Consider the following 12,115-nt stretch of genomic DNA (forward strand, 5'->3'; position numbering starts at 1 on the left):
TCTGCTCTAACTCCCGCTGCTCTCTCACACTGCCTTACCTGCCACCCCTCTCACCGCGGCTGTCTGGTCTGACCGTGCCGCCCTGCAGCTCCGGCGGCGGCGGCGACACGGCCCGGCCGGCGAGGGGACACGTCAAGTCGGCGTCGGTATCGTCAGGGGCGCCGGCCGAGTCGGCGGCAGCCCGCTCGCCGTCAGAACTGCGACCCAGGTACCGACCGGCCCTCTGGTGGCTCCCCGGCGGCCCCTGGTGGCTCTCTGGTGACCTCAGAGGCTCGTGGGCAGCCCCAGAGGCTCTCCAGGAGCTCCAGCAGAGCGCTTGCGTCGTGCGGCGGCTGGAGTGATAACTGCCTGAGTAGCGCTTCGCTCTATGCTTTGCTGGCATGACGGGGTCATTGCATGCATCGGTCTGTAGCTTTTCTCTTTTTGTGTTTTGTTGGTTTCTGCTTTGTCAGCTTGGCTGGTATTGCATGACGCTGTTTCATTTTCTTTGCTCTGGAGCCTAGGCGAACCTTTTATTTTCGTCTAATATTGTGTTGTTTTCAGGTGATGTTGATGCATATTTAGATATTAAAAGGCAAAAGCCTTGTAATGTTGGGTACCTAGGCCGGGGGACAAATACCTATACCTTTCCCAGCTCGACAGGCTTATCAAAAATTTTGATTACAAATGCTAATTTGTCTGTGTTTACCGTTTTATTTTGCATTGTCGTCGAAGTTTTTTTTTGTCCGAAGTATCGCAGCTCGTCGCATGTGTTGGATTTGCTGTTGTATGATAATTTCCATGCCGAGCCCTACCCGTTCCTAAGGCGCAGTGGTTGTTGTTGTTGTTGTTTCCCCGCGGGCCGGCCTACGGCCGGCCGTAGCCCGCAGGCTCTCGGTGGCGGAGGAAGCCGCGGGCCAGCGCCGCCACGGCCCCGCTGTCCCGCAGCCGAGTCGCATCGGGGTGTATGGTCCCGAACAGGCGTAGTCGCTTGCCCGCCAGGCAGGGGCAGTGCAGCAGCACGTGCTCCGGCGTGTCGGCCTCCTCTCGGCAGACCAGACACAGTGCCGCCGGGCACTTCAGGTCCTCGCACTGCTGGCAGGTCGGTGTTGGGCGACGGCCGATCCTGTGCAGGTAGCTCGTCGAGAGCCCCCAGTGGCCTGCTCGAAGCTGGTGCACATTCACCGCGTCTTCCCTCGTCTCGTTGAGGACAGGTGTCGGGAACCTGTCTCTCATAATCCGCCTGAAGAAGAAGCTGTCGGGCCAGCGATCTCGCCAGGCCTTGGAGGCGGCGCGGCCGACTGCCTTAGTGAGGCTGCGGACGTCCACAGGCGCGGCTGCCTGTGGTAAGCTGGAGGCCTCCTTGGCCAGCTCGTCCGCCCGTTCGTTGCCTGGGAGGCCACAGTGGGCCGGGACCCACTGCAGCCATGTCGGTCTGTCCGGGGCCGCCAGGAGCAGGCGCCATATCTCGGCTCCCAGCGTCGTCCGCTGTTCTCCGGCGCCCGTCGCGAGCGTGGCGAGCGCAGCCTGGGAGTCGGTGCAGAGCACCAGCGGGGTCGCAGACGTTGCGTCCTCCAGCTGCTGCACCTCCTCCAGAGCGGCACGCATCGCCACCAGCTCGGCGCGGGTGCTACAGCAGACGGCGCCGGCCGGCGTCCGGGTCGTCCTCTCTTCTCCAGAGGGCAGGGTGATCAGGGCACCACTGCCCCCGGACGTGACACCGCCCTCTGCCGAGCCGTCGCTCCAGATCCAGGTCGCCTGGTCTGGCAGGGTCGCGAGGTGTTCTTCGGCCGCCGCCCGGCGGACCTCGTCGCGTGCCTCCCTGCTAATAGCCGCGCTGACGTCCAGCCGGATCGCCACCCCCGAACAGTCCGACCATGGAGGGAGGGTGATGTGTAGTCGCTCCTCCACGGGTGTCTCCTGAAGACCAAGCCGGGTGAGGGCCTCCCGTCCCACATCACGCCAGCCGGTGGTGGTCCGCAGTCGTCGGGGGGCTGTCCTCGCTGCTACCTCACGGAGAGGGTCATCGGTCCTCTGCGACGCCGCAGTGGCGGTCAGCCTGACGGCCAACGCCTCCCTGCGCGCCCGGACCGGGACCATGCCGGCCTCCGCCATCAGCGGGTCTCTCGGCGTGCTGATCGGGCAGCCGGTCACGACGCGCGCTGTGGCACGCATCTCCCTCTCAAGCAGCTCCACGTGCGACTCCGACGCCGCTGGGAGCCATGCCGCCGCCGCGTACTCGAGTGCACCACGGACGTAACCGTTGGCGACGGTTCGCAGCTGCGGCTCTTGCAGGCCCCACGAGCGCGCCGTCAGCTTCCTCAGCTGGGCCACACGCGGCTTCACCTTGCGGCGGAGACGAGAGCAGTGCTCCCCGAAGTGGAGCAATCTGTCAAAGGTCACGCCGAGCAGATGGAGGTGTCGGGTGCCCTTGACTGCCGTGCCGTCCACCCTCAGCACGATGTCGCGGGCATCTTCGTGCCGTTGGGACAGTACCAGGACCTGCGTCTTGCTGCCCGCCAGCCGCATCTTCCACTTCCGCGCCCAGGCCGCCATCATGTCTGCAGCTCTCTGAGCGCGTACCATCGCTTGCGCAATGGTCGCTCCGGAGCTGAGGGTGGCGGTGTCGTCGGCGTACATGTAGATCGATGTGCCGTCAACCTTCCGGAGCTCCTCCACCAAGTCCGCCGACCACAGGGTGAACAGGGTCGGGGCGAGCACGGAGCCCTGGGGGAGGCCCGCTCGGAAGGGACGGCTGCTGCTGCGGACGCCATTGACCTCCGCGCATGCACGTCGGTCTCGCAGGAAGTGGAAGATCCACGTTGCGTAACACCGTGGGAGTCGGTGCAGCATCTTCAGACGCAGCATCTGGTGGTCGATCACATCGTAGGCTCTGGAGAAGTCGTAGGCGGTGAGTACGAACCTGGCGGCTGTCTTGCCGTCGGATGGACGTCCCTTCGGGGGTGGCAGGTTCCATCCATCCTGGACTTCCTGGATGAGGCGTCCCAGGTTCTCCTCCGCCGATCGACCGCGCCTGAAGCCCACTTGCTCGGCCGGGATGACGTTGTCGCGGTCCAGCAGGTGCGTCACCCTCGCCGACACCATCCGCTCCATCAGCTTCGCGATGTGGCTGGTCAGCGAGATGGGCCGGTAGCTTGTGACGTCCTGTGGGTCTTTCCCGGCCTTGGGAATCGGTATGATGACCGCCCTTCTCCAGACAGACGGGACTTCAGCGGAGCGCCATGACAGGTTGAACAGGCGTAGCATCACCTCCTGGGCGAGTGGACCCAAGTGGCGCAGATGTTCGGTGCAGACACCGTCCATCCCCGGCGCTTTCTTGTTCTTCATTTTCCGCATCTGGTTCAGCATCTCTTGTCTAGGGAAGGGTCGGCAGGCGTCGCTCCGCTGTCCCTCGCAGATGCACGGGTCCGCGTGGGCTCTCTTCAGGTTGGCCTTCACGGCTCGGTCCCTCTTACGATGGCGGGTGTGGCGGCTGACGCTGGCGTAGGTGCGGACGAACGCCTCGGCCTTGGAGCGGTCCTCCGCGACCAGCTGGCCGCGGTCCCCGCTCACTGCCTGGCCAGGACAGGCGTCCATCACTACACCCTCCATCTTCCTCAGCAGCTTCGTCACACGTCCGAGTGCCGCCGGTCGGTTGAGTTCTGTCGAGGCGAACTCGCGGAACGAGCGCTGCCTGGCCTCCACCTCAGCGTCCGCAGCTTTCCGCTTCTTCTCCTTCCAGAGAGCCTGGTTCTCCGGAGACGGGTCCACCTGGACGGCTGTCCTCGCTGCCCGGCGCTCTGCCACGGCTCGCACCAGCTCCTCGTCGAGAGCCCACGGCTGCGGGTCTGCGCGAGCGCCCCGCGGGATGTATTTCCCGCTCGCTCCGCTGATGGCACCGCTGAAGGCCGTGGCGAGCCGCTCCACAGAGTCCTCCCCGGACATGGCACCAGCCGCCACCTCACAGGCAGCGGCAAAGCCAGCCCAGTCGGCCTTGTGGAAGGCCCAGCGCTCCTTCCTGATTCGGCGAGGGCGAGAGCCGGAGATAGCAGCCGTGATGACCTGAGGCAGATGATCGCTGCCCAGGTCTGTTCCGGCTTGCCACGTGCAGCGCCGCGCCAGGTTGCTGTGTGCCAGCGCGACGTCCGGGGTGCTGTGCTGTGCCTCCTCTCCGTAGCCGCTCCTTGTCGATGCGCCGGTGTTGAGGACCTGCCAGTCCTTCTCGCTGACCCAGTCATAGACGCGTCGGCCGACCTCGTCTGGGTTATAACAATGAACATCCCAGGCGGGGTGGTGACCGTTAACGTCTCCCATGATGATGACGTTGTCCAGGGTCGGGAAGGCCTCCAGTGAGAAGAAGTCCGCCCGCTCGTCAGTCGCGGACGTCCTGATGGGCGGGCGGTAGACGTTGTAGATGTCGAGGTGGTGTCTGAGTTGGGTGGTTGGTCTTGGTGCGCTCAAGATGACGCGTATGGCGCACCACTCGGTAGTGTCGTCCTGCGGCTGGAGAGGCGACTCCCGGATGGTCTGGAAGTTGAGGCCGTTCCTGACGAGGATAGCGACGTCTCCTCCTCGGAACGACCCCACACCTCGCCTGCCACGGGCCCTCCGCGTTACCGCGGCCGTCTGGTATCCCGGCACTGCCAGCGCTCCGCCCGCCAACTGGGCCTCTTGAAGTGCCACCACGTCCACCTTCATGTCCGACAGCCAGCGGCTGAGCTCTCCGGTCTTGTTGAGGACTCCTTCCGCGTTCCAGCTGACCAGCAGCAGGCGGCTTCGGACTTGGCAGTTGTGGCGGTATCTCCGGTTCTTGGCGCGCCGGCTGTTGCCGCCCCGGGGCACCCTCGGGCCACGGTCTCGCAGACCCCCGCCGTCGGGCCTCACGACGGGGGTGTCTGGCCTCACTTATCTACGCGGGCCGGGCCACGCCGGTGCCACACGGCGCGCCCGAACCCGCGGAGATGTGTAGATGATGGTGGTCTGGTAGGTGGATGACGACGGCACCAGGGGGCTGCCAGTCCCCCGGCGCCACCGGAACGGCTGCGAGACGGCGGGGCCGCAGGGCACCAGCACCACGGCACCCCGCACGTCGGGGGCAGTTCGGACTCCATTTGGTTTGCTTGTGCAGCTTGCGGGCCGCACATGCCTGGGGTCGGCCATGGCTGGCCTTCCCCCCACCGTCCACCGCGGGGAGGCGGAGTCCTCTGGACGGCGGCGCAGTGGTCGTAGTCCTGAACCGAGCGCAGCCAAGCAGAGCTACTAGTTACTGTATCGTCCCAATATTGTACCCGTTATGCTACTGGCGCTCACAGCAGTGTGTCTTGAGCATTCTAGCGATCCAGCATCGTACCGTGACTCGCCCCGTCGTTATTGCGTGTACCGAATCAGCCCTAGCGTAACGTGACTTACTTGATCCATCTACCTTTTATATAGCACATCGTGACCTGGCCTATCCTGTTGTTACCGCTGCTGCTCGCTCTGGCCTGTTCTCCGCTGGTTCCACCGCGCGCTAACCTGTCCGCTCCCCCGTCGTTACAGCAGCGCCGGTCGGACGGCGCCGCCTCTCTCGCCGGGCGCCGCGCCGCGCAGTGCTCCGTTCAGCCGTAACATCCCGAGTCGGTCGACGTTCCACTCGGGTCAGACGCGGGCGGCCGGCTACCGCGCGGCCGGCTACAGCCCGCACCACGACAGCGGCGGCCTCGGATCGGCCAACCGGACCTCCTTCTTCTCCAAACTGTCGTCGAAGTTCGCCAAGCGGTGGGTGCTGGGCTGGTTGGACGGGGAGGGGAGATGGTGGGAATTTTCCAAGTAATTATTGTTCGCTCAGCATCTTCCCAATTGAATCAGGTAAAACTGTCCTCATGTAATCCGGAGATTATCTGTATGTGACTTGCCTACATGTTTAATTGCTAGTCTCTTAAATTGATATATCCGTCCCCAATTAAAGCCCAATGCATGCCTTATCGCGTAATTTTAGTGGACCGGCGATTTAGGAGACGTTTTCTGTCCGTACCGACTGGTGAACTAACCGTGTCGAAGAGCCGTGTGTGACCGGTCAGCCCCCTGTGTCACCGGCGCGCGCCCTCACCCCGCTGGCCCGCGCGCCGAACCGCGGCTGCCCACTGTACTCGAGCTTCGTGCTTTGTGTGTGTGAGAGAGCGTGCTGAGAGCGGACGAGTGTGAGTGAGTGAGTGAGTGAGTGAGTGTGAGACGGCGGCGTGTGACGCCATGTCCGCTCGCCAGGCCCGGCGACGTGGGAGCCGGCACGGCCACGCTGACGCCCACGCCGGCCCGCTCGGCCACCGCTGACAGGTATGGCCGCCGTCCCGACCGACCGACTGACGCCGCGCGCCCGCACTGCTGCTGATCCGGGGGCATGGTGGCACAGGGTCTGGCCCAGTCCTCAAACCGCGGCACGAACGAAAATTGCAAACTGCTGTCGAGAGATATTGAAACATTTTTGATGCTAGCTGATCACTGCTTGAGGCTAACATTAAAAATAGTGTGCTATCACTTTCGTTCCAGCGTTTTGTGTTTGCTGTAATGCGGTTTGGGGGCGCTGGGCCAGACCCATTGTTTTGTGGGTGCAGCGCACACGCCACACTTCCTATCACTGACTGCACTGAACGCTGACGGATATGGGGACTAGGGATACTGATGATCTGGGCGAACGCACTGCACGTCACGTTGCTCCGTGGTGCACGCACATCGGTCTACCGTCGCACGGTCGTAATGTTACGGCCAGACTTGTAAACGACTCTGAGTTGATTCGTGAATCGACTCAGAATCAAACCGTTTTTCGATGAGTCATGAGTTGATTCGAATCACTTCATCGAGGAACTTGATGAGTCATGAGTTGATTCGAATCAATTAAATTTAACATCATGAGTCATTTGATGAATCGATTCAAATTTTCAGACTCAAACAACGAATCGACTCAAAAAAAAATTTGAGTCGTTTACAAGTCACCATCAACACCCTAATAATCAATGCTAGATCACCCCCTCAGCTTTAGCCATCACTTAACTCCATATTTCAGACTTACAAGAGCCTCAGAGGCTCAGGCACAGGCGCCTAATGAGCCAAAAGCATTTGGCAGTTGGTACCTAGGTACTAGAGGTGGCAAAACTGGAAAATTTTGGGACCTGGACCCGGACCCAGTCTGACTGGCACATTTCCAGAACCGGTCAGACCCGGTCTAGGTCAGCATTGGAACCAGATGGACCCGTTCCCGAAATTCATTTGGAAAATTGTGTACTGTGCAAGAAGAAAATATTTTCTTTCCAATTGAGCAACCTTGTGTTGCAAAGTAAAACACTCATGCCATGGTCATCTCACTTCGATTCACAGTTTGTATTTTAGAACCAGATTCAGGTCATATTTAATAATATAAGGCGTAAGAAGAACAATGAATTTCATGCTCACCTAAGCCCCTTTTACTACAGCTGCTAAAAATGATGTGAACTGGGGATCCATGGAGCAGTGACTTCATCAGTCAGAACCTAACACCAAACAATGAACAAGATAAATATACTGATAGGTACCTTTGCTAATATTCTTGATAAAATATATTCGTTTTTAGAATGGAATACATAAGTCCTTCAAATATCAACTATATAACGTCCCAAACCAGAAAATCAAAATCAAAATAGAGAAACAAAACCACTGAACTCTATAATGGACTGTAAGGTCCGCCAGAAATGTCGACACCAATAGCAAGACAAAGCGTTAAAACACTGCAAAATTTTGTTGGCGTTAAAGTACTGCAAAATCGAAATGGCATCAAAGTACCGCAAGGTTGCGATCATGACTTAGTGCCAATTCATTAACGTAGAAAACAAACTACAATTTGTTGTTAGTACTTAGATATAGAATAAAAACCAAAGTTTCTGGGACTGACCTGATTTGATCTTAGCGTCTTTGAGCTGGGATCCATGAGCAGAGTAATTGCGTATTACAAACGTATCACTATGATGAACAAGTAGGAAAATCCGTTCCTGATGCACATTTACTCGTCAATGCATTCGGGGTCTTTGTATCAATGTCATTAGGCGTTTAGTATGTGCTAGAGTGGAGACTTTGTCCTCTTCCCGATCGTGTTCCAAAATTGTTACCTTTATGCAGTAGATTAGCGTGCGTAAGGCTTAGCATATATGACGCTCAAATGCGCCGTTTTCATATCAACACTAGGGTGTATCGTCGAATTTTGATTTTTTTAAATCGTCTTCACTACTAAATTTTATTGGTCCCTGGCATGTTTGAAGCCGTAGGATACCAATCAAAAAAATCTGGGACGAAAACCTAGCCTGCTGCGAGCGGTTGAACGGAAGCCTGTCGGGGCGGCGCCAGGCGTTGAAGTCTCCCCGTTAGTTACGCGCACACTAGCACCACGCGGCGGCTGGCGCCGTGCCGCCGCGTTCCCGGTCAGCCGTGTTTTAGCGTTCACTGACGGGTCGAAGTGATTATTCTAAGCTTTCCTAAGAAGCTTTCTGCCCCGCAGCTCATTATTGAGCAAGAATATCGCACAAACTGCATAGAACATTGACATGCAGGTTGTCGGCACATATGGAGAAGGGGATGTTTTGGTTAATGCCTCCTTTAATAGGAAGAGATTGTGGAAGAAGGGGCATTCCACGTCAAGTGGGACAAAAAATGATCATTTTGAACCTCACCTCCTCCGATTTTTGCGAAACTTTGTGAAACTACTCATCTATATGTGAAAAGAAAGGAGACATATTTTTGTCAAAATATGACGTCACGTTTCCGAGATACACGTCATCAAACATTGACTTAGGCAAGGTACATTATCATCTTTAAAGCGTCATAACCATTGAAGTTTTAGACACATCACCACGAGACAAAGTGTGAAATGGAGGGAATAGGTCAGGCTTTAATTTGAGGATAACAATATTGACGTAATTAACTAATTAGTGAACTTAATTAAAATTCAAAAAATAAATTTTGATTTTCTGAAAAATGGGTACCCTTCGATTTTGCTGATTTTTACATATTTTATTCTCCTATACATTAGCTACATCATATAAAAAATCCAGAATGGGCCGACGTCTACGTAACTGTCTTTTGGACTTCGTAATGTCTGGCACTCGCGTGTTTCGTTTTAACAACCAAGGAGAGGCGCTACCCGGAGATGCTTCTTTCTACCCCAAACCAAAGCAAACCTTACCTGACCTGACGTGACCTGACCTAATCTAACACGCGTAAATATGTACAGCCCTCAAGGCAGTTGCCGACTGGCCAAATGCTACCTACATAGATACGAACATTAGCCCTCGCGACAGTTGCCGGCTGGCCAGATGCTACTTAAAAAACAAATGCGTGTTAAACACTTCAGGCTGACCCACTGCGAGCCAGCGACCTTTAGATTACGAGGTGGGTACCTTCGGCACACTTACTACTAAGCCACGAAGATAGCTGGTCATCGTAAGCCAGTTTTTATGATGAAATTGGGCATTCTCCAGCCAGCGCCTCTCTTTGGTTGCAAAAAGAAAATACGCCTGACTCTCCCAGCGCTAGGGGAGAAAAGCCCGGTTTAGTCAAAAAAGGTATTAAAAAAAAAAACGGAATTTGAATTGTAGGTGGGGCGGTGGGGAACTTTATCGTGTGATAATTTCATGGCCCTAGATCAATATATTCAAGATCAAATGAGGTTAAACGTGATCAAATTTGCTATAGTGACTATTTTGCGTTTATACGCCCATAGATCTAAGAGATACAGGCCGATTTTCCTATTTCTTCCTTTATACGACATTTGTAGTGTTATGAGAATCTCTAGTTAATCTTACCATAAATTTGGCAGTTATAGTGGCTTGCTAAGAGTAAGATGTCGCCGGCAGAGGCGGGGATCGGCCGACGCGGGAAATGTCATAGTCACATATTGTGTTTGCACCCTAAAAAATTAATTTTACCAGTTGATATTCGTATTTATTTGAATATTAGATTGCCTGTACATTTTTAAGCCTTCACACAAAATTTGACACGAATCGATCATAATCAGCGGTAAGAAGCGCGGTGCAAAGATGGAACCGTCCTGCGCCGGCACAGTCTACCATTCAGGAGGCAACGGCCGGCGCCGGCCGCCGAGCCGCTCCGGCAGGAATGTTTGACTTTACACCGCTATTACTAGAAAAGTTGTGGACCGATTTACCTATTTCTTGCACGGGAGGATTTGCAATTCGATTCTGGACAGATACTGTAAGTTAAACGTTAATATAATAATTTTGGCGTGAGTTATTGGCGATAAACAGGTGGAGTTAGCGAAATCGGCCCCTTCCACCGCCCGTGCTACGTTGCACTACGTGTTGCTATATCATCCAAAGTTATCGTTGGCCCACTCTAATTTTCTCAGCACGTGTGCCTTACATCTAGTGGAAGACAATATCTAAATTTGAGCAAAATCGAAGGGTACCCATTTTTCACAAATTACATTTTAAGAAATTAATTCAAAATAATATAAATTCAAAATCACCAAAAAATGTAAAAATTTTCAATTTTTACTAGCATAACTCCTTATGCACACGTTTCAGTTTGTTTGAAATAAATAGCTTCAAAAATGTTGAAGCTATAGATCTTTCAAGATTGCAATACACGTCCAATTCTGCTCAAAAAGCAGAAGTTTAGCGACTTGTTTCTCTGTAGCCCGAGGGCATATGACAAAATCCTTTCACCCTCAGAGGTTTCACCCAATAGCCAATAAGTATACCAAGTTTGAACAAAATCGCAGAGGTGGCCGATTTTGGCTGTCCCGGTTGACATGGAATGCCCCAGAACAACACATTTCTTTTGGAAATTACTCATCCTCCTTCTTCCTACGTGCCTGCTTTAGTAATCGAAGTACCCCTATTGACTCTACGTTCTTGATTCGGCTGTGGATTTTATGCATGGAATTCCGCTATATTATATTTTCTCGCTCAATGTCCCCTGAGCTATATTGAGGCGTCACGGGACAGCAATGCTCAGCACACAACCGCAGAGAAAAAGTCAATGTGGCCATGCGTTTTGTATGCCAAAATGTGTGAGCCTTGGTGTGTACCAGCAGCCGTTGTCACCATTGTAATTTTCACGACTTTATCTTTATAAGGATGCAATTTCCCACTTCCTAGTTCCCAGACTGGGTTTGGAGATATTATAGTTTTACAGAAACATTTGGGAATGTCTGTAATGTAAGTTAAAGCGAATACCGAAAGGAATCCACATATTTTCGATTTCCTGTTTGCTGTATTGCTTATTAAATGCCAGACGTCATGATGGCATGGCTGCGATTGATGGTATGCCGGATGGCCAGAGTACGAACTCACGGTAAGTCAGCTTGGCCGGCAGGCATCAACAGGCACAATAGTCTTACACTGATATCGTCACCCTCAGTTATTCGTCACCATTCAGCAACAAGCCCAGAGCTTCGGGCTTTGAACCGTAAGGCACAGGTGTAGGAGCAAGACATTGCGCCGATTCGAAGGGCTGGAAGGGCAGCATCGCGGGGGCTGGAATGCGCCTGAGCGGCTGAGACCATCCCATTGGGACGGGGGTGTTCTGGGTGTACTCAGCCGCTCATGCTGGGAAATGCATCCAATGGAGCTCTCCATTCGAATGATTAGGGTGACCTTTAGTCTAGAACAAGAAAGGATGACTGTTGGCTGGTCCCGAGGATAGATACAAAGGACAGGTAATGACATCATATAATGAATCGAAGACGGCCCCGGTCCGATCCTCTGATAGAGGTTCATCAACACGTATCTCGTTGTGGACCATTTCGTTTTCCTCCACCGTAGTTTTTGCACCGACCTGAACCGGTTGGAAGGTAACGATGTTCAGAAACCATTAAGATCGTAATTGTATATTCGTTGTATATTCGTTCACTGAGCAGGTAGGACAGGTTCAACACAGTGAAAACCTCATCCTATCATCCAATAATTATAAAGTAGTCTTCATGGAATGGAAAGGCTAACCTAACTCAACGAATATACAATTACGACCTTAATGGTTTCTGAACATCGTAATCTTCCAACCCGTTGAGGTCGGTGCAAAAACCACGGTGGAGGAAAACGAAATGGTCCACAACGAGATACGTGTTGATGAGCCTCTATCAGAGGATCGGGCCGGGGCCGTCTTCGATTCATTA

At 54.3% G+C, this 12,115-nt stretch overlaps 1 protein-coding gene across 3 annotated transcripts in view; it reads left to right on the plus strand.

Moving 5' to 3' along the window:
• Positions 1-12,115, plus strand: part of LOC122384974 (MAP/microtubule affinity-regulating kinase 3-like) — a 38,221-nt gene that overhangs the window by 19,430 nt on the left and 6,676 nt on the right. Inside the window, exons 12-14 of one of the 3 annotated variants that reach the window (XM_043372842.1) lie at positions 89-208; positions 5,518-5,736; positions 6,223-6,291. In XM_043372842.1, coding sequence (XP_043228777.1) covers positions 89-208; positions 5,518-5,736; positions 6,223-6,291 — 408 coding nt within the window. The remainder of the gene's footprint in view (positions 1-88; positions 209-5,517; positions 5,737-6,222; positions 6,292-12,115) is intronic. The other 2 variants (XM_043372843.1, XM_043372844.1) reach the window with 2 other exon arrangements.

Source organism: Amphibalanus amphitrite, unplaced genomic scaffold, assembly GCF_019059575.1.
Source record: "Amphibalanus amphitrite isolate SeventyFive unplaced genomic scaffold, NRLGWU_Aamphi_draft 000205F_arrow, whole genome shotgun sequence".
NCBI lineage: Eukaryota > Metazoa > Arthropoda > Thecostraca > Balanomorpha > Balanidae > Amphibalanus > Amphibalanus amphitrite.